Here is a 25,205-nt window from a genome sequence, read left to right as displayed (position 1 = left end):
GGACAAAAAAGTGTATACTTCTGCTACTTTATTGATTAGGGCTTTAAATTGCCAATTTCATATGCTAAAATATCAGCAGTTTCTACTGTCTGTTATGAAACAAAAGTTGGGTACCATTTCTGCATGTGCAGATAATAAGGAATTGCATGATTTGATGCATGCTACTGAACAAGTGGGGAAGCATGGTTTACACTGTGGTTTTGATGCCTTGGAGGCTTCTTGCAGGGCGGCTGCCTCTGGCACAGTCATTAGAAGACATGCTTGGTTAAAGGAACAAAACTTACCTGATCAAGTGAAAGCAAAGTTACTGGATGCTCCTGTTCAGGATAATGTTTTGTTTGGGCCTAAGGCTGAAGAGATGATAAAGAAAATGGAGGATAAGGCAAAATCCATGCAAACGGTTAAGGATTTCTTACAAGTTCAGCCCCCTAGATTTAGCAGAAATTGGCCAACAAAAAATTGGTCTTTTCCCAGCTCGGACAGGTCTCAGAGGTGTAGATATAGACGCACCAGAGGGAGGCCTCAAACACAGACCTAGACAATGGAGTGCGTCCACCTCCAGGGGTGGAGAGGACAGACCTCAATCATATAGAAAACAGGCTCAATGACTCCGCCTGCATGGCTCCAGGAACTTCTCTCCTGGATGCACCTTTAGGAGGAAAACTCTCTCTTTTTCAACAAAATTGGACTTAACATAACCCAAGACAAGTGGGTTCTGGATGTAATTTCAAGAGATTACAAATTCCACTTTCATACCTTGCCAAGACCAAACGGATGGCCAGACCTACCAAAACACCAATGGTCCGAGGCATTAAACCAGGTGGGATCCCTCATGGCTATGAGGGCCATAGAACCGGTTCCACGATCAGAGACGGGGCAGGGCTTTTACTCGAGGCTTTTTCTAGTTACCAGAAAACAAAACTCATGGAGACCCATACTGGATCTGTCCGTCTTAAATACTTTCCTGGAGATACCAAAGTTCAAAATTCTTACTCTGCAGCAGCTCCTGCCAATGTTGAGCAAAAATGCATGGATGGTGGCATTGGATTTAAAGGAGGCTTACCTACACATCCCTATCGGACAGGAGTGCAGAAAATACCTCCGGTTCAAGGCCGGCTCGAAACATTGCCAATTCTGTGCACTGCCCTTTGGCTTGTCTACTGCGCCCAGGGTCTTCACCAAGTGCCTGGTACCAGTAGTAGCTTATTGCAGACTCAAGGGTATTCAAATTTAACCTTATCTGGACGACTGCCTTATTCAAGCAGACAGCAAGGATGTTTTACTCCAGCACCTGGAATTTGTTCAAAATCTTCTCAAGTACCTGGGATTCACTGTAAACATGAAAAAGTCAAATTTGAACCCCACACAACAGATAACTTTTCTGGGTGCTCTTTTAAACACAACAACCCAGATGACTTTCCTGACATCCAAAAAACAACTACAGCTGGCTTTCACTTTCAAAACCTTGGCTTCTATAACTCGGCTAACTGCAAGGAAATTCCTGCAGGCTTTGGGTTACATGGCCTCCTGCATCCTTCTCATTCCAAATGCAAGACTACATATGAGAAAAATACAATGGTACCTAAAAAGTGTATGATCCCAGCATTGCCACAGTCTAGACACACAGATTGCTGTCTTGCCTTGCCTACAAAAGGAATTCCATTGGTGGACCATGGCATGTCTTCACAACAAAGGAAAAACCTTCAGTCTACCTCCAGCCAGCCAAGTATTAACCACGGACGCTTCGGATTACGCATGAGGAGCCCACTTGCAGGGAAAAGGGTCTGCAAGGTTTTTGGACAGAGGATCAGAAGCACCTACATATCAATTTAAAAGAGATGTTAGCTGTTCAGAATGCCCTCTTGGCTTTCAGGTATCTTCTACAACCAGGACAACTACTGATACGAACAGACAACACCACAGTTATGTGGTACATAAACAAACAGGGGGGCTCACATTCCTACCCCCTTTGCAGACTAGCCATGACTTTATGGAAAACAGCACTAACTTGCAAAGTGGATCTACAAGCTTAGTTCCTGCCAGGGAAACAAAATACTTTGGCAGACAGCCTGAACAGAAACCTGTCAGATACACACGAGTGGATGCTAGACACCCACATATTCAAGACGATTACAGAAGCCTGGGGCTGCCCGGACATAGATCTATTTGCATCCCCCTTCAACCACCAGTTACAGATTTTTTGCACAAGGACTTTTCACAAGCTAGCATGGAAAGTGGGTACACTATCATTCAGATGGAAAAACCTCAAGGGGTATGCCTTTCCACCACTACCTCTTCTACCACGCGTGTTATTAAAGATCAAGCAGGACAAGCCCAAGATGATGATTCTACTGGCCCCAAATTGGCCTCGTCATTTCTGGTACTCAACACTGAAAAATCTATCTCAGGAACCACCTTGGACTTTGCCTCAGATTCCCAATCTATTGTCCCAACACCAGGGACAGGTTCTGCACTCTCATGTCAAAACTCTCAGCCTGAAAGCCTGGCGTATTCAGGATCTGTGATTAATCCTTCCCTTCCCAAAAAGGTCATGGATGTTATCTTAGAAGCCAGACGGCCTAGCACTAGAAAATCTTATGCAGGCAAATGGAAGAGATTTTGCACCTGGATGCATGCTCAGGATTCGGATCCTCTCATTCCTAATATCCCTCTGATTTTGCTTTACCTAACAGACATGCTTCATAAGGATTTATCCTTCTCCTCCATAAAAATTCATGCCTCAGCTATCTCTGCACATTACAATACAGACCCTCCACTCTTTTCGCATCCACTTCTCAAACAATATCTACGAGGAGCAAATAATTTAAGGCCCCCTAGGACACCACCCATACCTGCCTGGAACCTCAACTATTTTCTGGAAAAACTCACTCTGCCTCCTTTTGAGCCTGCTGCCACAACTGATATTAAGTATTTATCATGGAAGACAGCTATCCTACTGGCTTTGACTTCAGCCAGGAGAGTCTCGGACTTACAAGCACTCATGGCTGTTGAACCTTGCATTATTTTTCACCAAGATAGGGTGTCTTTAAGGACTAATCCTACTTTCATGCCTAAAGTGGTTTCCAGAGTGGCTTTAAATCAAACTATTCACCTGCCAACTTTTTTCTCTAATCCACAAAATAAGGGGGGAAGGATCTTGCATTCCTTGGATGTACACAGACAACTTTGTTTTTACCTGGACAGAACCAAGGATTTCAGGAAAACAGAGCAACTGTTTGTTTCTTATGCAACAAACTCCCAAGGCAAAGCCATTTCAAAACAGACCATTTCTAAATGGATTGCGCATGGAATCAGATTTTGTTACTCTCATCATGGAAAGCAAATCCCAGGGAAAATTAGAACTCACTCTACCAGAGCTGCTGCTACTTCAGCTGCCTTTCTCAGGGGAGTACCTACCAAAGATATTTTGGAAGCTGCAACTTAGAGTTCAGTGCATACTTTCTCTAAGCACTATAATCTCCCTCTTTGCTCTAAGTCTAGGGCAGGCTTTGCTTTTGCAGTCTTGCAGGGCCTTCTAGCCGCCCCTTCTTCTCTATAACCACCACCCCTTATCTCAGATTTGGGATTCAACCCTACAGTGATGACTGCAACAGTGAAACACGATGAACATAGTACAGTTGTGTACACTTACCATAAATGTAGATGTTCGAGTGTCTTCACTGTTGCAGTCTGGGTTACCCCTCCCTCCTGTCCCCTCTTATACTTTCACTGGTGTGCTTACCCACTTCACCTTTCTTCTGAGGTGTATTTGCTACAGGCTATGGGGTTTGTGGTATGTTATTTTTTGTTTTTTATTATTGGCCTTCATTTTTAGGCACCTGACATCTGGGGCAAGAAAAACTGGAGAACATGGCGTCGGCTGGCAGCTTTGTACTCCTGGCGCTCTGACGTCAGGGAGCATGACTGAACTGCCTATGCCGGACCCAGACTTTGGGATTCTGGCCGACCGAGGACTGCCTGCCGGTAGGAAGAACCCTACAATGATGACTGCAACAGTGAAGACACTTGAACATCTACATTTATGGTAAGTATACACAACTGTACTTTCTCCCCTGAGCCCGAGGTACAGGTTAGCCAGTCGCCCCCTAGACCCTCTCCCCACCGGCTTTCCCAGCCAACTTTGGCGGCGTCCTCCAGCTCTACAAGGAGACTATCGGAAGTGGAGATGGACAAGATGATGGGGAGGTTTATCTGCACTCAAATCCAGATGGAGGTCTTGCCAGAGCCTTCTCCCACCAGAGCGGGCTCCTTCCAACCAGTATTTAGAGCTATCACTCCTTCCGTGATCCGACCTGCAGTTTCAGAGTTGTTGGATCCGAGGACGGTCTGAGTTGAGGGGTCGGCACCGATGGTACCATGTACATCTACACCAGCCAGTTCCTTGAGTGTGTCAGATCTGACTAGATCAGATCCGAGCTCTTGGAGCCGTATCCTTGTGGTCAGATCCGAGGGAGTGCTCTCTGCTCCGAGCTTGTCAGAGAGGAGCATCCCTCTCGGCTCCCAGAGGCTTGGCTCCAACCCCTTACTTGGATCGGGGGGAGTGGCTTCCACTAGTTCAGCCAGAGATCCGTTCCCCCTTGGCATTCGACATGGTGGAGAGGGTTCTTGCAGGGTCGAGGCCTCTGACCATTTTGTCTTTGGAGTCTGTCCAGACCCCCCTGGCCTTGCATGCAGATCCAACCATCTTGCCCTTTCAGGGACAGCCCATAGCCGTAGTGCCCCAGGACATTCTGGCCTTGGACCAGCCCGCTTGCGAGACCTCCCCAGATAGTCCCCATGAGGAGCCCACCCCCCACAAGCATACGTGTAAAAGGAGGCACTTGCACTCTCCTCCAGAGTCCCTCACTGAAGACACAGATCTGGATGAAGGGGAAGGTTCCTCAAGATCACCCCCTGAGGATGTCTCCTTTGGAGACATCGTGGAGATCCTCCACCAAAGAGGGGGGTGGTCCACCCCGAAACCAACCTCTGATGAGTCGGTGTTTCTGGAGGCATTTGGCTTGGGCCCATCTACTTCTTGGGTGTCCCCTCCTGCTGATCCACTTTTGGATTTGATAACATCTAGGGCTTGGAAGGAGACTGACACAGTAGAGCCAATACCCAAGCGGCCGGACAAGGTTTTAAGCCCTCCCGTGGACAAGTTACACTGCGACAAGGGGTCCCTTGTAGATGCTATGCTAGTGGCGGTGGCAGCCACCAAGAAAGAACTCGCCCAGGAGAGTTCCACGGTCCATCTGCCTGACCGAGAGTCGAGAACGTTGGATCATTTTGGGAAGCGAGTTTATGCTTCAGCGACCTTCTGTGTGAGGGCGCTGAGATACATGGTGCACGTTATTTGACTCCAGAGAGATCTGGTCAAGGAAGTCATTGAGTCGACCTCAGGGTCCATGTCGGCAGAGGACAGGAAAGATGTTCAATGCATGAATGACCACCCTAAAATCTGTAGCCAACATGTCTATGCATTTGCTGTCCTATGCCATGGAAGGAGACGCATGGGTGGTGGGGTCAGGCATTGCCATTCGGCACCACACCTGGCTTCACTTCTGTCAGTTCTCAGAGCCCTTTAGGGTGTCTTTTACCAACGCCCCTTATGATGGTTCTTTCCCGTTTAGGAAAACGATCAGAGAGACTTTGGTCCAGAGCGAGAAGGATGGAAAGACACTATCTGCCATCGGGATCCGCTTCTCACTGCCTCAGAGGTCCTTTTCCAGGAACCAGCAAGGCCAGAAGAAGATGTGGTTCTGCAAGTCTCAGGCATTTTCCCGGGATGCTCAGGACTCGCCTTTCCCCCAGAGGCAGAGGGTGATATGTTAGACACCGCCCCAGAGGCAGAGGGAGTCCTAGGAAGTTCGGGTCCCAAGAACCTTTCTCGGATAAACCCAGTCAGCAGCCCCGAGGGGCTGCCCAGCTGTCAGGGGTCGCTTGTCACTTCACCCACTAGCATGGGAGTCCATCACTACAGATCAGTGGGTGCTGCTAGTCATATCCAGAGGATCTTTTGTCCCTTTCAACTTTCCCGCATTCAGCAAAGCCCTCCCGGACATCCCACCCTTGCAGCGGGAGAAAGCAGCAGTGCAGGTAGACTCATTGCTAAGAAAATAAGTCATCTAACCGGTCCCCCCAGACCAGTCCGGATCTGGGGTTTATTTCAGATTCTTTTTAGTGCCAAAAAAGACTGGGGACCTCAGACCAGTATTAGATCTGTCCAAATTGAACCTGTTAGTAACCAAGACAAAATTCCAGATGGTCATGATTCAATCTATTCTGCTTTATCTGCAGGCTAGAGATTGGATGTGCTCGATTGACCTCCAGGATGCGTACTTATCACATTACGATGGACAGGCACTCCTGGAGGTTCTTTTGCTTCCAGCTGGTAGCCAATCATTACCGATTTCGAGCCCTCCCCTTTGGTCTCACCACAGCCCCCCAGGTGTTCACCAAGGTAATGGCAGCAGTAGCGGCTCACCTGTGTCTTCAGGGCATTCAGGTCTTTCCATACTTGGACAATTAGTTCTTTACTGCCCCCTCAGAGCATGTACTATGTCAGGCCAGGGACTCCTTCCTTCAGCTAGCCAACAAGTTGATCATTGCGATCAGTATGAACAAGTTTGCTCTTCACGTGGCTCAGATTTTAGATTTCATTGGGGCACGGCTGGACATGGTACAAACGAAAGTGTTCCTCATGTCAGGATACGCAGCTTGAAGTTACATGTCTTACATATTCTTCTGACCCATTACCAACAGCAGAAGCAGTGTTGAGGGCTCTAGGTTCGACGGCCACGATAAATCATCTTCCTATGGCACGCCTTCATATGAGGGTACTGCAGCGGACACTTACTATTCATTGGTCACTGTTAGACCTAACTTGGTCTTTTTCAGTGAGAATTTCAAAAGTGTGCATTGACTCCCTTTGGTGGTGGATTCAGTCCCCAGATCTCCTCAAGGGACGTCCTTTTCAATCTCCTTTGCACCAAACCATGGTGACCACAGACGCCTCCCTACTAGGGTTGGGAGGAACTGCTCAGGAAGGACAGTCCAAGGCATGTGGTCCCCTTCTGAGACCTATCTCCACATTAGTGTTCTAGAGATAAGAGCGGTTCTTCTTGCGTTGCAAGCCCTCCATGGTCATCTTCCTGTGGGAACGATTGCAATTCAGATGGACAATATTTCAGGGGTCTGGTATATCAACAAACAGGGAAAACCAGATTTTATCCCTTATGTCAAGAGGCCATGAGAGTGTGGGAATGGGTGGTCTCCACTGAGCGTTTTCTGGTGGCAATGCACATCCTGGGATGGTCCAGAATTCTAGCAGACAGGCTCAGCAGATCTGTCCTGATGCCTTATGAGTGGTCTCTGAAGCGGAACAGATCTTCCTAGAGTGGGGTCATCTTCCTGTGATCTCTTCGCATCAACTTCTAAGACTAAAAGCAGCAAGTTTTTTGCTGTGAACTCCCCCACCGGGGGAAGTCTCCAGAGATGCTCTGATTCATGCTTGGCCTCCCGAGCTTTTTTATGCATATCCTCCTCCTTCCCTTCACGTCGAAATTTCTACAGAAAGCCTGAAGGCTGGGGAGCACTGAGAATCCTCTTTGCCCCATTCTGGCCTCGACAGGTTTGGTTTCCTTTACTCAGGATGTCATCTATTTGTTCCACCATGGACCTTGGATCCGGTCCCGGATTTGCTTTCACATCCCTCGGGGATCCCTCATCCAGATCTGGACAATCTGAAGCTTACTGCTTGGCTGCTCCAGTTCCCATGATTTTTTAGGACTCCTGGTCTGTCATCCCCTGTCAAGTCCATTCTAGTGGCGGCTCATAAATCGTCCACCAGAAAAGTTTATCGCAGTAAATGGAAAAATGTTTCCATATGGGCCATACAGAGGTCTTTGGAGATCCTTTCACTGCACCGCTTTCGGTGGTTTTAGATTTTCTAGCTACCATTTTTCATCCAGGCGCTAGTTCCTCGATGGTGAAAGGCAACTATCCACCATTTCTAATTTTCATGTTGGGGTAAACATGTCTTTGGCTTCCTCTAAACTTTGTAAAACTTTTCTCAAAGGTGCTTTTCATCTCAGACCCCCAGTTAAGAACCCGATTCCTCCATGGGACCTCACTTTGTTGTTGCAGGCATTGGTTTCTCCTCCCTTTGAGCCTGCAGCATCTGTGGACCTACATTTTTTAACCTGGAAAACTGCCTTTTTGGTTGCCATCACGTCTGCTAGAAGGGTTTCGGAGCTTCAAGCTCTTTCTATCAAAATATCTTACATGATCTTTCACAGAGATAGTGTCGCTACGCACTAACCGTCCTTCCTTCCCAAGGTAGTTTCGGAAGTCAGTATTAGTCAGATTATTAATTTACCAGTATTTTTTCCAAACTACCAGAACAAAGGGGAGTACAAATTACATTTACAGGACGTACATAGGAAGTTGAGGTTTTATCTGCACAGGACTAAATCTTTCCGCAAGTCTGATCAGCTTTTTGTTTCCAATGCCAAGCCCTTCTCTGGTAAACCTGTCTCAAAAGTGACTATTGCTTGCTGGATTTCACAATGCATTGGCCAGGCTTATTCAGACAGAGGTTTGTCTCTTCCAGGAAAAGTGAAGGCTCATTTGACCCGATCTATGGTTATGTCAGCTGCCTTTTGGTCTAGGGTTTCTTTGGATGATATTTGTTCAGCTGCTACTTGGGCCTCATCCCACACCTTTATTTCTCATTATAAACCGGATTTGGTCTCTAGGAGTAGAGCATCCTTTGGCTTTGCGGTGCTCCGGAATATCCTTCCATGAGGGCCTCCCAAGAGTTAGGTAGCTGGCGATTCTGTCCCACAGGTTGAAGAACAAATGAAATAAACTACTTCAGATAAAGGTTATGTACTCCCCATCTGAGTAGTTCTACTTAATTTATCTTCAACTGTTCTCCCCCCCCCCCTTCGCCCTAACCTTTATCCTCTGGGATATGATGTGTCCCTTGTACTGGACAGTTACTGTTGGGATATTTGGTTCTGTCAGGGCTAAAGTTCTTTGGTAATGTTTGTGTTGGAGGGTAAGGTGTCATTGGGTCGGGTATCTGATACCGGTTAAGCAGCAAACTTGATCTGAAGGGAGACATTATGGGTAAGGGGAGGAGCTTGGAGCTAGGAGCCTTAGCTGGAAAATGTGGCCGTGTCGGATCCGATGTGGAGCCAAAGACCCACAGGTTGAAGACAAATGAAGTAGAACTACTCAGATGGAACGTTATGGTGAGTACATAACTTCTTTTTCCAGTAGAACAGGGTGGTTTATGATTACCTGATTTGAAGGGATATTTTATAATTACACAGTTAAGACTCGTATACATATAGCAGAAGGTTCTAATTCAAATTGGAAATGGATGATGAAGCTGGGGGAAATTGAAGAAAGAGTGGAAGTTTGGATGCAGCTTCTTAGAGAGACTATTAACCGTACAGGATATTATATACATAAAGTATTCTAAGAACTAAGCCAACAGGAAAGTCATGGATGGAGTTTTTGCCAGTAGGATTGACTAAAAAGTAGGGGTACAGAAAATAGGCAAGTGGCAGCTAGAATTATCTGGAGGAAACAGGCAAAGGAACCAAGGTATTGTGATCATACTGATCATTTTTCCCCTGGGGTGACATACATATTGTAAATAACTCCCTAGTCTAATTGACTTGTAAATACCTACTTATTACTGCTTAGACTTGTAAATACCTACTTATTACTGTTTAGACTTAATATCTATATTAGCAATGATAGGGACTATATATTTGTAAACTTTACTAATTGTGATTTAACTTTTTTTTTTTTCAAATTGTACTAACATATTCTTTTGCTTCGTGTACTTGTACTGTAATAACCTGTTTAATAAAATGTATCTATGGAGCTTTTCTCCCCAGGACTCCATTGAAAACGGGCTCCTTCGGCCCAATTGGACCATCCTGGCAAACAAATTTCAAATAAATAAATAATACATAAACATATAACTAGAGATGTATGGGTAAAAGAGTGGGATGAGGCCAAGAAGACGTTTGGACTGCAGGCTAGATGCTGCTTTCCCTATTAGAAACTGGCTTTTGTGTATCGGCAAAGGAGTTTGTTGGAGTTTATTGAACAGAAACTGCTGTTAAAAAAGGGATAATAGGGTATATAAAATATTGCATGCTGACTATAATAATTAGTCAAAGGATTTTAGAAAAAATTGGGAATAGACTGGAAAAAAAATTACAAGAGAATAATGGGAGGACATATGTATGGCTCCCAAGTATGCATCCAAGTCCAGAAGGTTTAGGATCTTTGCTTGGAAGTATTGCTTAGGCATTGTTATACCCCAAGCAGACTTCAAAAACATTTAGCAAATGTTGTGGGTGTAATCAGGAAGAAAGAGCTAACTGGGAGCTTGTGTTTTGGGAGTAATGAGTTGCCAGATTTTAAAAAATCCATAAGGAGTACTCTGTCAGAAATATTGTATGAGCCAATGGCTATAATTAAGGTTATGACTTTTTTGAGCTGGGATGCAAGAGCTGAATTGCCTTGACATTGTAAGGACTTATTAAGTTTAATTATGTTGACTGCCAAAAAACCCATTACTGGAAAAAGGAAGTGAAGTCTAAGCCAATAGTTGAATATTGAATATAATAAAAGTCATAAAAGAACTGAAATTGAGACTTTTAGAAACGAGGAGGCGCAATTTACATAGAAATAAATGAAAAATATGGAAACAATACATGCATAATGTTCTGGATGAGGAGGAATGATGTTTAAGGGAAGGAAGGTATTAAATTTATGTAATGTTGGATTGTTGATAATTACAAAGAAAGATTTCTGATGTATGCAAGTGAAAGAATGTTTCTTTTCTGTTAATGTATGTGTCTTCAGTGATAATTTAATAAAGGTGTTTAAAATGCACAAAAAGCTGGTAAAAGTGAAGGAATAGCAGCTGGTGGAGGAAATTCAATTTGTAATAAATCTTAATATTTAAAAAAATGAGATGATGTCTAGTTTCAGTGATGTTTGTGTTCAAGCTCGTCTTTGGAAGCATGGATATACCAGCTATTATGGTAGATTATTAGCATTAAACCTGCTTAGCAATATGTGATGCATGTCTTTTGAAGATGTTATATGAAGTCATCCTCTTCCATCTGTACTCAGTTACTGAATTTACATTTGTATTTCTCACTGTTTGCTATACCTCCATCTAATCTGTAAATGTACAGTTATTTAATAATTTAGTCATCTTGATCGTTAAGTCCCCTTTTTCCCATTTCTACATGGGATTAGTGTGGCGTGTGAACTGTTGCCACCTGTCTCTGATCTTTGCTTAAACGATCTTTGTTTCTTTTTTGACTTCCTTGTTTACTCTTGCATTCTCCTGTCTCCCCAGTACTTCACCAAGTCTTTTGCTTTCTGTCACATGTGAACACACCAGAATAAAATCTGTTGTCTTTGACCTTCTCTGAAATTGGAGCTGCTTTGGCTTCTGCTCTAATTTAATCATTCTTTCGTCTACCCCGCAGTGTGTATTGTACAACTTGTCTCAGGCATTTCATCTCTATAACCTGTAGCTTCACTGCCCAGGTTTCTGTACCATGCAAAAGTACTGGTTGCATTACTGTTTTGTATGCCGTGCTTTTCAGCTTCTTTGACATTCTTCTGTCACACACTAGCCCTGGCACTTTGATTCTGTCTTTGAAAGGCTCCTTGTAGACCAGCTGATAAAGTAAGAATACAAGTCCATTTGGGTGCTGTCCTGTTTTTATGGGCATTCTATAGGCTTGAAATCCTAAGTGCTTGCTGTTTGTAGGTTTCTCAAACATCAAAACATGTTGAGGTTGGAATGCTGTAGCATTCTTCCAGTTCCGCTACTCTAGTATTATAGGACTAGAGAGAGGAACTGTGATTTTACTTGCGTGCCTAGAAATATGTTTCTCAAGACATTAGTACTTCACTAGAAAGCATTGTTTAAGCACTGATCATGATAGAATTTAGGTTATGAAAGGATTTACTGTCGTGCCTTGCAAGATTTGCTTGAGAGCAAAGTACTGGAGACCAAATGTTGTGGCCAGGCATATAAATTTCACCATAACTTAAATCTTTTCCGTGGATTATTTAATCATTCAAATAATGAGCAGGGGACTATGTTTTCACTCAGTATACTTAAGCAAGTGTTATAAAGTAGCAGTGGTCTGTTTACATTTTTGAATGAATAAATGTTATAACATGGAGAGTTAAACATCATGTTTTAAGAATGAGCTGCTGGGCTGTGAAGAAGAATTTAATGTCTCTTGTGCATAACTTTATCAGCAATGGCTGTGCTTATGCTTTCTTTTTTACCCCTGTAATGGGCTGATTTAAAAAAAGGAAAGAGCAAATACGTCATTTTTAACTGACATTTAGACTATATGCTGCAGCTTTTGTATATATGAAGATCATAAATACACTGCATATTACCTGAGAGGCATGATTTGAAATAGCTGCAGTAAAATTAAACTTGTAGGTTACCCTATGCAGAGTTTACAAAATGACATCTCCGAGGGCTGGTAGTGTAGGGTCGTATGGTTTTAGTGTGAACATTAATATTTTCATCATTATCAAACTGAATGTACAGCTGATGTTTTCTTTTACTGATACTGTTACTATGATGATAAACATTGATTTGCATCAGATTGGGGGGACCACTGTGTTGGAGACAGACTGGCATAATGGTTAAGGTGTGTGTCTCACAGACACAATGAACAGGGTACAATTCTCACCCTTGAAGGGAAATTGCCTACGTTTAAAATGAACCACAAGTGCAGCTAATCTAGTATTTACATGTAGGCATACCTCTCACTCATAGCTAAAAAAATCTGGACAAAAGCCTCACAGAATGGTGGGGACAAATTTTACATATTACTCTTATAAACTTAGAAAGTTGCTAGAATAACATGGTCTATCTTGGTATGCATTTTTCTGAAGGATATGAAGTCTGAAACTCAAATGTATATTATTATTTAGTGACTTCAGTCCTCGGATCATCCCAGTGATTTGTCTAAAAATCACGAAATGTATGAGGAGCAGACCAAAAATATGAGACTCAAGTCTGGATAGTTGACTGGTATGCCTAGAGGTTTCGGGGGGGGGGGGTTGGAATAATGATTAAGGTGTTTGCATCACAGACACAAGGTAACAGGGTATGATTCTCACTTTTGGTAGGGAAAGTGGTTAAGCTTAAAGTGGCCCACAAGGGTAGCTACCCTAGTTATTTACTTGTGAACCTGTGTTGCTGAATGTAAGAACCTGTGAAGTAGCCAAGCTGCTATACATACTCATTGCTGTAATTCTGGAGAGGGAAGCAGAGTCCATTATTAATATTAAACTCAAGTATATCATGGAGGATTGACTGTTGGTTTTAGGAATGGCTAAACGAGTCCTCTAGAAACCGCAAACAGCAGATTACTTAGCTTAAATAATATGTAATGTGGCTGTTTCATGCTTATTTTTTCTTCCTTTTTTCATTAGGAAGTTGAAAAAAGAAGAAGAGTAGAAGATGCTTACAAGATTGCCATGACAGAACTTAAGAAAAAATCTCATTTTGGAGGACCAGACTATGAGGTATGATTTGTAATCATGTAACTGAAGGCTCCAAGATCTCATGTAATGCAAATGCATACTTTATTTTCTAATGTAGAAAATGTATAAAGAAGTCTTAAACTAAGTTATTGGAATAAACAAATATTTGATAAGGGCATTCAGTATTTAAGAGAATGTAGCATATTAAGCAACTGGTAATGCTGAAAACTTTTTTACAGCATAACCGTGAATTGCCAGTGAACTCTTACTTTGACTGTGACAGCTGAATCCCCTTGATTAACAGCCTTTGCTTAAGTTGGAAAATGCAGGAGTTTAGTGATGGTATTAGAATTTGAAATGGCTGATTAAAGTGTGCATGTGTACTGCACTTTGGAAGAACGTATCAGAGAAAAATGTTTTTACATTGTTTATATTTTAATATTTCTGTTAATCTATACATGACTGTATGTCATTAATACTTCACTATATTGTACATCTGAAATAATTATGAACCATGCATCTGTTGAACTATGGCAGCTTGCATAATGGAAGATCAAATAATCAGGGACTTTTAAAAAATATATATCTTAATTTGCTTAAAAGATTAATAGAACAATGGGTTTTACATCAACATGCACTTTCACAATAATAAACTTGAAAAGCTAATGTCTGACATTGTCTGACTATTATCCTCAGTTGCGTCTTTCGGCTTTTCCCGGTTAGGGGTCGCCACAGCAGAACTCCGGTCCGCTAATGATTGGCAGTAGATTTTTACGTGCCGAGTTGCCAGCCCTGACACATAACCTTCAACGAAGGTACGCCCATTCACGCATGTCTCCACACAGAAGGTGCTCTAGCTGAGAATCGAACAGGACAACGTGTTGCTGTGAGGCGACAACGCTACTGCAGCACCACTCCTCAGTGGTTTGCGAAAAAAAGTAAGGGTAAAAATATGAGGTGAAGTCCGGAATGGTTTGCAAAATCATGGATGGTTAAAGAGGCATGTACAAAGGTCTGTACAGACACTTTACTGTAGCCTGTAAATAGCTTGTTTCTGGAAGGCGAGAGGAAGCCAGAATACCTGAAGAAAAAACGTCTACAGGCAGCTACTTTGTTTCTGAAAAATACGGATGTTATGTGGTCCTATCTCGCCTACATTCTCTACTCACGGGTTCGGAGCCGAAAATCGGCTCCGACTCGGCCAACTTATTTTGTAGCACAAAGTGTCTAATTGGCTGGGCTAACCCGGTATCCCAAGATGCACCTCGCCCTAGCCCCAGATCTCGTTTGCTGCTCGTAGAATTAGGACGTGGTCTCACTTGGCTGTGGCTATGTACCATTTCTATACTTTTCATAAGTATTTAGCAGTCTGTTTCTAGTAAAAAGCTATTTTAATTGCTAGTTTTCATTGTGAGTGTACTGTGTGAGCGAGTTGTGTTTTTTTTTTTTTTGTGTGGTATCCCTCTTTTGGCGGGCTAGGCCCGTTTAAATTAGAGGACCTAGTCCTCTCCTGTGTGTTTTTTGTGTAAAATTGCATTTTGTTGGTCGGTAGTTAGATTCCTTGCTGCATCAAAGAAACGTTTAAATTAGAGTTTCTTTCGTTGTTCTTGGTTTGGTCTTCCCGCCTTCCTCTTGTGTCTGTCATTCTCGGTTGAGTGGGTGCTGTGTACTATTATGTCTAAAGAGCAGAAAGAGCATAAACCCTCTGGGTTTAAGAAATGCTCTAAATGTGGCTACAAGATGTCCATCACAGATGGGCATTCTATCTGTGTTTATTGTCTTGATGCTATTCACCTGCAAAAGTCCTGCAGTTTTTGCCATGCTTTTAGCCCGAGGGTACTGCAGGAAAGAAAAAATAAGTTGATTTTGAAGGGCTTGGTTAAACCTTCTTTTGAGGAGTCCTTAGACTCTTCTTCTAGTACTAAGTCTAAGACTTCCAAGGCCAAGAAAAGATCTCCGGCTCCATCCGTCTCTTCGGAGCCCCTGGAGAAAGTTTCGAAAGTGGATACTGCCTCCTCTGCTCCATTGTCCTTGGCCGCAGGAGGTATCCGTTGTACTGGAGTCTACCTCGGCCCCGATATTATTGGAACCTATTCGGAGCCGGTCACCCAGTGTTAGGCCTGAGTCTCCGAGTAGGAGATCCCGATCGCCCTCTGTTTCCTCCACATACTCTAGGCTGTCTGATTGAATGTGGATAGGGTGGTCCAGAGGCTCCTTCAGTCGCTGGTGTTAGCAAAATTGTTCTTGGCTCCGGCCCAGTCGGCTCTGGAGCAAGTCCCTATTCTTGTACCAATAATTCCTCCTCCAAGCCCCCCTGTGTCGTTGGAGCCGGAGTGCTCCGCGCCAAGTGATGTTCTCGTATCGGCTCCAATACCCCTTGCGAGTTTATCGGAGCCGACGTCGGCTCCATGTCGGTTCCGTCCTCTGGTTTCGGTACTCTGGTTTCCTCAGTTGGACCCGAGGGGGATACCTTGGGACTCTTGTCGGTTCCGAGTCTCCCTCTCGGTGCTTTGGCTCGGGGAACCCTGACTCCGGTTGTGGTCTCAGAAACGGGTCGGTTCTCAGATTCGGGGGGGACCTGCCTTCGAGGCCATGAGGAGCACACTGGCCAGATCGTCAGTTACATCACCCGGATCGGTCTCTCCTTCCCCTACACCCCGGCTAGAGCCTCTGACACACCCTTGTCCATGGATGGCGGAGCCCGAAGGTCTGAGGATAGCCCCATGAGCGGTCCCCAACTTTCTGAGGGCCCCTCAGGGTCTGTGCTTGAGGAGCCCCCTAGAAAGAAGTTGTGCAAGAGGAAGCACATAGACTCCCAGGACGAGTCCCTCACTTACGATACTGACCTCGAGGAGTCCCCTAAGTCGTCCTCCGATGATGTCTCTTTCTCTGACATCCTGGAGATTTTGAGGCAGAGAGGCTACTGGCCTTCGAAGACCCCCTCTGAGGAGGAGTCGGTATTCCTCAAGGCCTTCAGAGCTCAACCCTCCATCTCCTGGGTGTCTCCACCTTTCGATGAACTCCTGGATTTGATTTGTCGAAGGGTGTGGGAGACCCCTGATTCCGTGGAACTGGTGCCCAGACATCCAAATAAGTTTCTTTCTGCTCCCCCGGGGAAAGAGTTCCTGACCAAAGGGGTTTCCGTTGATGCCTTGGTGGTGGCGGCAGCCACTCAGCAGGAAGTTGCATAGGCTTCTTCCGTCCATCCTCCTAACAAGGTGTCTAGGAGTATGGACCGGTACAGGAAGCGTACCCTGTCTTCAGCGACCTTTACATTGCGGTCGCTGAATTATCTTTGTCATTTTACTCTGCTCCAGAGAGATCTCCTTAAGGAGCTAGGAGACACTCTGACGGGTAACATGCCTGAGGCGGTAGCGCAGACTGTTAATGCCCAGTTGTCTACCCTTGGTTCCATTGTCAAATCGTCCATGAGGCTCATATCCTGTGCAGCCGAAGGGGCGAGTAGGGCAGCTAGCTCAGGTGTAGCTCTCAGAAGGCAAGCCTGGATGCGCCTGTGTCATTTCGCGGAGACCTTTAAGTCTTCCCTCACTGACGCCCCCTTTGATGGGCCCTCACTCTTTGGGACCAAAGTGAAGGACACCCTCACCAGATGCGAACAGGAGGGGAAGACCCTATCTGCCGTAGGGGCCCCGTTTCTCTCTCCCTTCTAGGCCTTACCCCAAGGCTCAGAGAAGAGGGAAAATGTGGTTCAAAAAGTCACAGAGGTCTTTCCCTGCCACTCAAGGTGAGTCCCCCTCCAGAGGCAGAGGAGGGGGAAATTATTCTGGAAGACGCCGTCCTAGAGGCAGAGGAGGCCCCCTCAACTCGGGAGACTGCGATTCCTTTTGCGGGTCTTCCTTTCAGTGTTCCTGAGGCATTGCCTTACTGTGCTGATGTTCATCGTGTTACCCTGCTGCAGTCATCACACTTGGGTTATCCTGCCATCAGGCGGTCCCGCAGTCGGCCTGAGTTCCAAAGTCTTGATCCGGCGTCAGTTGCTGTTGCTTCTTCCCTGACGTCAGTGTGCCATGGCTATATAAGAGGCATCTGACGCCATTTTCTTCAGTCTTTCTTGCCGCGCGGTGCCCGAAGCAGAAGCAGTTCGCAAGTGCCGGTCGGCCGACACCTGAGATTTTCTAATCGAATTTCAGTCCGAAGTCTTCAATAAAGCTAAGTACCCCGTTGGGGAACCTTTTCTTGCCTCAGTCCGATGTCAGAAAAAAAGTTAACAATTGCATTTCTTGTGGGAAGCAAATACCTCATAAGGACTTACATTCTTGTTGTATTCCTTGCCTAAGCCCAGACCACGAATTCACAGGTTGTCATTTTTGTGCTAGGTTTAATAAACGAACTATCAAATGCCGTTTTCACTTCGCACGACATTACTTTGGTAGGAAATTTAATTATATCATGCCACCGGAGCAGCCGACGACTGGCATGCATAAAAAACGCAAGGATAAGGACAGGCAGCCTAGGAACAAGCCAGACTCTGAGGCCTCTGCTGGGCCTGTCGCCGGTTCTCCGGTTTCCAGTGAGGCGCCTATGCAACCCCTGACGACCGCAGAATTGGAACCCCAGACAGCTGCGGATTCTCAAGCGGAGTGTACTAGGCTGTCGCAGCCATCTTCATTAGGCCCTTCCGACACCAGAGCAGTAGAATCACCTTCGGTTGCGAAAGGTGTCTTCAGACAGACTACGCTCACCATTAAATCTTATGCCAAGCTTAAAACTCCATTAAAACCAAAAAGGACTGTAAATCCGTCTACAGTTCAAGGCCCCATGCCTAAGAAACAGATGCTTAAGATGGCTGAAGATTTGATTACCCCCAGATAAAAGACCAAGACAAGAGGAGGATTATGCTTCCTCTGACCAGGTTTCAATTTCCTCAGATTCTTCTGAGGAACAGGATTACACCCCCCCCCCCCCTTATGAAGACTCTGATGCTGAAGACTCTATTCCCTCAGCATCTCCCCCTGAAGGCTACTCATTTGGGGAAACTTTACATACCATGAGGGAACATTTCCACTGGGAAGGCCAGGACTACTCTGATTCTAAGAAAAGGCTCCGAGAGTTCCTTTTACTACCCCAGCACAGACCACTTGCTATCCCTCCAGTTTTAGACATTGTGGATGATGTTTACTTGGAGTCTAGTCTAAATCCAGATTCTCTACCTCCTGCTCCAGCCAAACCAGACAGGTACTACAGAGTACCTGACTCTCAGAAATTCCTTTATAAAAGCCCTGTGGCTGACCCAGAAACAATTTCCCAGGGTTCCAAAGGGGCTACAGCTTCTATGGCTAAAAATCCTGTGCCCTCTGACAGGGATTCCAGAGCCCTAGATAGATGGGGAAAGAAAATATACACCTCAGCTACTCTGGCTATGAGAGCATTAAATTGTCTGTTTCACATGCTGAAATATCAGCAATTCCTAATGTCTCAGTTAAAAGAAGAAATGAGCACACATTCTGAACAGTCTGAATCAAGGAAATGCAGAATCTGTTGCATGCAGCTGAACAGGTGGGCAAACATACTTTTACAATGTGGATTTGATTCATTGGAAGCTTCCTGTAGCGCAGCTGTTACTGGGTCTGTCATACGTCGACATGCTTGGTTAAAAGAACAAACCCTTCCTGATCATGTTAAAGCAAAATTATTGGATGCACCTTTACAGCAGGATGTATTATTTGGTGTCAAAGCAGAAGAGGTTTTAAAGAAAATGGAGGATAAGGTAGTCTATGCAGACGGTCAAGGATTTTTTACAGGTACAACTCCCTCGTTTCAGCAGAAATTGGCCAACAAAAAACTGGTCCTTTCCAGCTTCTGATGGGCAGATGCACAAAAACAAATTACAGTTCTCATGGACATGAGAGCCATTCAACAGGTACCTACACAGGAGCAAGGACAAGGATTTTATTCAAGACTTTCTAGTCCCAAGAAAAGACAAAGCATGGAGACCCATTCTGGATCTTTCAGTTCTGAACACCTATCTACAAGTACCAAAATTCAAGATGCTAACACTACAGCAGCTTCTTCCCATGTTGGGCAAGAATGCTTGGCTAGTAACATTGGACCTCAAGGAGGCATACCTGCATGTCCCTATCAGACAAAATTGCAGAAGATACCTCCGCTTCATTGCAGGTTCAACCCATTATCAATTCTCTGCACTGCCCTTTGGCTTATCTATTGCGCCCAGGGTCTTCACAAAATGCCTGGCACCAGTAATTGCATACTGCAGACAAAGAGGAATTCAAATATACCCATACCTGGACGACTGCCTTATTCAAGCAGAAAGCAAGGACATTCTTTTAAAGCATCTGGCATTTGGCAAACACCTTCTAAGTTGCCTAGGGTACACCGTAAATGAAAAGAAATCAAAACTAGTGCCCTCACAAAACATAATATTCCTGGGTACCAGCTTGAATACAACTGCCCAGATGGCTTATCCCACGCCAGACAAGCAACAACAGCTGACTCAATACTTCAAAATAATGGCAACAAAGACCCAGTTCCCTGCAAGAAAAATTCTGCATCCTTGGGATTCATGGCATCTTGCATACTACTAATACCATTTGCAAAACTGCATATGAGGAAGTTACAATGGTACCTGAAAAGCGTATGGACTCAGCACAGCCACAGCTTGGAAACAATGATACCACTCATTCCCTGCCTTCAACAGGAGTTTCTGTGGTGGGCACAGGCATGTCACCTCAACAAGGGTCAGCCTTTCACCTTACCTACAGCCAGGCAAACTATGACAACAGATGCATCAGACTATGCCTGGGGAGCACACATGGCAGGACAGTGCATTCAGGGCAAATGGACTACAGATCAAAGGCATCTACATATCAATCAAAAAGAAATGCTAGCAGTACAGAATGCCCTAACAGCTTTCAAGGACCTCTTACACCCTGGACAACTAATAATAAAGACGGACAATACCACAGTAACGTGGTACATAAACAAGCAAGGGGGCACACATTCCTACCCTCTATGCAGGCAAGCAATGACCTTGTGGAACACAGCACTGTCTTAACAGGTTCAATTACAAGCACAATTCCCGCCAGGGAAGAAAAACACATTGGCAGACGACCTAAACAGAAACATCATGGATCCACACGAGTGGAAACTAGATCCACAAGTATTTGCAATGATAACTCAAAATGGGGACGCACAGACATAGATCTGTTTGCCAACCCCCAAAACTACCAACTTCAAAGATTTTGCACAAGGACATTCCATCCACAAGCTTGGAAAGTGGACGCCCTCTCATTCAGTTGGAAAACATTAACAGTGTATGCTTTTCCTCCACTGCCTCTTCTAGCAAAGGTACTGCTGAAAGTCAGATTAGAGAGGCCACAAATGATACTCATTGCACCCGACTGGCCACGCCAGCACTGGTATCCAATTCTAAGGAACACGGCCCACGGCCCACCATGGATTTTACCACAAATTCCTCACCTGTTCACCCAGCGAGACAATCAGATTCTACACATCCAGCTCAAGACTTTAAACCTGGCTGCATGGCAAATTACCTAAACAACCAGCCAACACCTCCACCCAAAGCTGTTATGGATGTCATTCTGGAGGCCAGGAGGCCCAACACCAGGAAAACCTATTAAGACAAATGGAAAAGATTTTGCGCCTGGAACCAGGCTAAAGGCCAAAATCCCCTTAATCCAAACATTCCTCAGATTCTGCAATATTTAACTGAGATGTTGCACAAAGGACTTTCCTTTTCATCTATTAAGATCCACGCCTCAGCAATTTCAGCTCATTACAACACGGATCCTCCTTTATTCTCACATCCACTCCTAAGACAGTACCTCAGAGGGGCTAAGAACATAAGACCGCCCAGGAGAGCACCAACACCTACTTGGGATCTCAACTTTGTTCTGGAAAAGCTTACACTGCCGCCCTTTGAACCAGTTTTTTCAGCTGATTTAAAATTTCTTTCATGCCCTGCTACTAGCAATAGCTTCAGCTAGAAGAGTCTCAGAGCTACAGGCACTAATAGCAGTGGAGCCTTTCCTCATTTTTCATCAAGACAGAGTCTCTCTATGAACTAATCCTTCCTTTATGCCAAAGGTGGTGTCCAGTGTGGCCCAAAACCAAACCATTCATTTGCCCACCTTTTTCCCAAATCCCCAGATCAAAGGAGAAAGACTCCTGCACTCTTTGGACATTCACAGGCAATTACGTTACTACTTGGATAAAATTAAGGCTTTCAGAAAATCTGACCAGCTCTTTGTAGCCTATGCTGCAGGATCACAAGGAAAAGCTATCTCAAAACAGACCATTTCAAAATGGATAGGACATTGCATACGTTTCTGCTACACGCATCATGGGAAACCAGTACCTGCTAACATTAGATCCCACTCCACCAGGGCTACAGCTACATCAGCAGCCTTTCTCAGGGGGGTGCCAACCAAGGATATTCTGGAAGCTTCAACTTGGAGTTCACTGCACACCTTCACCAAACACTATCACTTACCTCTATATTCTAAGACTAGAGCTGGTTTTGCCACTGCAGTTTTACAGGGTCTACTAGCTTCTTCCAACCTTGTTTAACTCCACCACCCATCCTTAGCTTTGGGATTCAACCCGTGTGTGATGACTGCAGCAGGGTAACACGATGAACATAGTACAGTTTTGTACCTACCATAAATGTAGATGTTCAAGTGTTCACCCTGCTGCAGTCCAAGTTACCCTCCCTCCATCCCCTCTGAACTAGCTGGACATATCTATACCACTCTATCCTATACAACCTCTGTGGTGTATTTGCTTGTGCCTGAAGGTATTGTTTTATTTTTATATGTACTTTTTATATAGCAATATATATGTATTGCCTACCTAATGGGGGTAACTGAAAACTGAAGAAAATGGTGTTGGATGCCTCTTGTATACCCCTGGCGCACTGCCATCAGGGAAGAAGCGACAGCAACCGACGCCAGACCAAGACTTTAGAACTCAGGCCGACTGCGGGACCGCCTGACGGTAGGATAACCCAAGTGTGATGACTGCAGCAGGGTGAACACTCGAACATCTACATTTATGGTAGGTACAAAACTGTACTTTCCGGAGCCAGTCGGGGGCTGAATTTCGTTGCATCCGGAAGCCTGGAAAAGCATCACCCAGGATCGTTGGGTGCTTCAAATAGTTACTGGAGGTTACACCATCCCCTTTTTATCAACACCCCCTCCAATCAAAAGAATCCCGGACGTTCCACCCAGTCAATGGGATCAAGCAGCAATAGAAGTTTCAAAGCTGCTAGAAAAAGGAGTCATCCAACCAGTCCTGCCAGACCATATTGGATCAGGAACTTACTCAAGACTCTTTTTGATGCCGAAAAGAACAGGGGACCTGTTGCCCATTCTGGATCTCAGCCGATTGAATCACTACGTTCTAAAGCCCAAGTTCTGAATGGTCACTCTTCAGTCCATTTTTCCCTTGCTGGAAAAAGAAGTATGGATGTGCTCCATCGATCTCAAGGATACCTGCTACCACATCAAGATAGACAAGGCATCCAGACTCATTTACGCTTCTGTTTGGGAGCCAGTCACTTCCAGTTTTGTGCCCTGCCCTTTGGTCTCACCACAGCCCCCAGGGTGTTTACCAAGTGTCTGGCAGTGGTGACGGCTCACCTGAGACATCGGGGATTCCAGGTGTTTCCATATCTGGACGACTGGCTTCTCACCGCCCCCACCAGGCATCTCCTTATTCAAGCCAGGGAGGCTACCATTACACTTTGTCACCAACTAGGAATTACCTTGAACTGGTAAAAGTCTGCCTTGCTGCCCTCACAGTGTGTTGTTTTTATAGGCACCGAGCTAGACTCTATTCAAATGCGGGCCTTTCTGCCACAAGAGGGAATGAGTGCTGCAGTCTCAGATTCACGCATTGTTGCCCCTCAAGAGAGTTCAGGCCTGGTTAGTTCTCCAGCTCCTGGGATCCATGGCTGCCGCCATCATGCTGGTGCCTCATGCCAGGTTACACATGCAGATCCTACAGTGGCTCCTTTTGGCCCAATGGTCCTTTCAGAAACTTCCTCTTTCCCACTTGATACTTCTCACAGAACGGTGCAGACAGGACCTCCACTGGTGGCTATGCTCCACCAATCTGGACAAAGGGAGAAGCTTGATTCCTATGTCTCCAGTGGCCACAGTGACCACGGACGCCTCCCAGATGGGGTGGGGGGGGCATTATCTTGGCAGGACGGTCCAAGGCACGTGGCAAGATCACGAGGTACACCTGCACATCAGTGTTCTAGAGATGAGAGCGATGTTACTAGCGTTGCAGGCACTCCAAAGCTCTCTCCCTCGGGGAACAATTGCAATTAACTCGGACAACATGTCCGTGGTGTGGTACCCTGAACAAGCAGGGGGGAACCAAGTCTTATACCCTCTGCAGAAAGGCCATGCGAGTGTGGCATTGGGCAGCGTCTTCCCAACGGTTTTTAGTGGCAACGCACATTCTGGGAAAGACCAACGTGATAGCGGACAGGCTGAGCAGAGCTATTCTGATGCCTTACGAGTGGTCCCTGAACGACTGAGTGGCGGTTCAAATTTTCATCAGGTGGGGTCAGCCTTGCTGCGATCTCTTCGCCAGCCCTCTCGATGCCAAATGCAGCAAGTACTTCACACTGATCCCCCTACAGGGGGAGTCACCCCAGGGATGCTCTAGTCCACGATTGGCCCCCCGGTCTGATCTATGCTTTCCCTCCGTTTCCTCTGTTACCAAGAGTGATTCAGAAAGCCATATCCTTGGGAAGCAGGATGATTCTAATTGTTCCACACTGGCCTCGACAAGTATGGTTCCCCTTTCTTCAGCAGTATGCAGTGGACGGCCCTTGGACTCTGGACCCAGTGCCAGACCTACTGATTCATATGTCAGGACAGCTCCACCCCTCCCTGCGAACCCTCAGGTTGACAGCCTGGCTGCTCCACTTCTATCACTAGTTAGACGACATTCCTTTTCACCTGAGGTGGTACACTTCTTGTCTTCGTCTCATAAGTCTTCCACCAGAAGGATTTATTCCAGCAAGTGGAAGAGATTCTCCATTTGGGCTCAGGCTCAAGGTTTGGACCCCTTCACAGCCCCAATTCCGTCTGTCTTAGACTTTTTAGCCATGCTTTTCTGACAGGGCTCTGCGCCTGCTACCATTAAGGTGCAGCTGGCTGCAATTTCCAACTTTCGTACATCTTACAAGCCTTCTCTTATGGGCCATAAACTTTGTAAGGCCTTCTTGAAAGGTGCCTGGTTACTTCGCCCTCCGGTTTCAGAACCTGTCATGCCATGGGATCTAAACTTTGTGTTACAAGCCATCACTTCACCGCCCTTTGAACTGGCTGCCACCTGTGAATTAAATTTTCTATCTTGGAAGACGGGTTTCCTGATAGCCATTACATCGGTCAAAAGATTGTCAGAGATCCAAGCCTTGTCCATTAAGCCTCCGTATTTGACCTTTCATAAGGACAGAGTTTCCCTGAGACTTAACCCGTCCTTCCTTCCAAAGGTGTCATCCACTGTTACTCTGCATCAGTCTATCGCGTTACCAGTGTTCTTTCCAAACTTTTCCAGTAAAGCAGAGTTTAGGTTTCACCAGTTGGATGTGCACAGACAACTAAGATTCTACTTAC

General features: G+C 45.3%; 1 protein-coding gene across 2 annotated transcripts in view; it reads left to right on the top strand.

Annotated features, from left to right (window-relative positions):
• The window catches only part of CERT1 (ceramide transporter 1), a 2,527,843-nt gene that overhangs the window by 1,230,056 nt on the left and 1,272,582 nt on the right, over positions 1-25,205 (top strand). For both annotated transcript variants that reach the window (XM_044063956.1, XM_044063957.1), the window contains exon 8: positions 13,519-13,611. In XM_044063956.1, the coding sequence (XP_043919891.1) occupies positions 13,519-13,611 (93 nt within the window). The remainder of the gene's footprint in view (positions 1-13,518; positions 13,612-25,205) is intronic.

The sequence above is a fragment of the Protopterus annectens genome, chromosome 2.part2, assembly GCF_019279795.1.
Source record: "Protopterus annectens isolate FY-2018-M chromosome 2.part2, PAN1.0, whole genome shotgun sequence".
Classification (NCBI taxonomy): Eukaryota; Metazoa; Chordata; order Ceratodontiformes; family Protopteridae; genus Protopterus; species Protopterus annectens.
The sequence above is the reverse complement of the archived record's forward strand: the minus strand, read 5'-3'. Positions and strand labels throughout refer to the sequence as shown.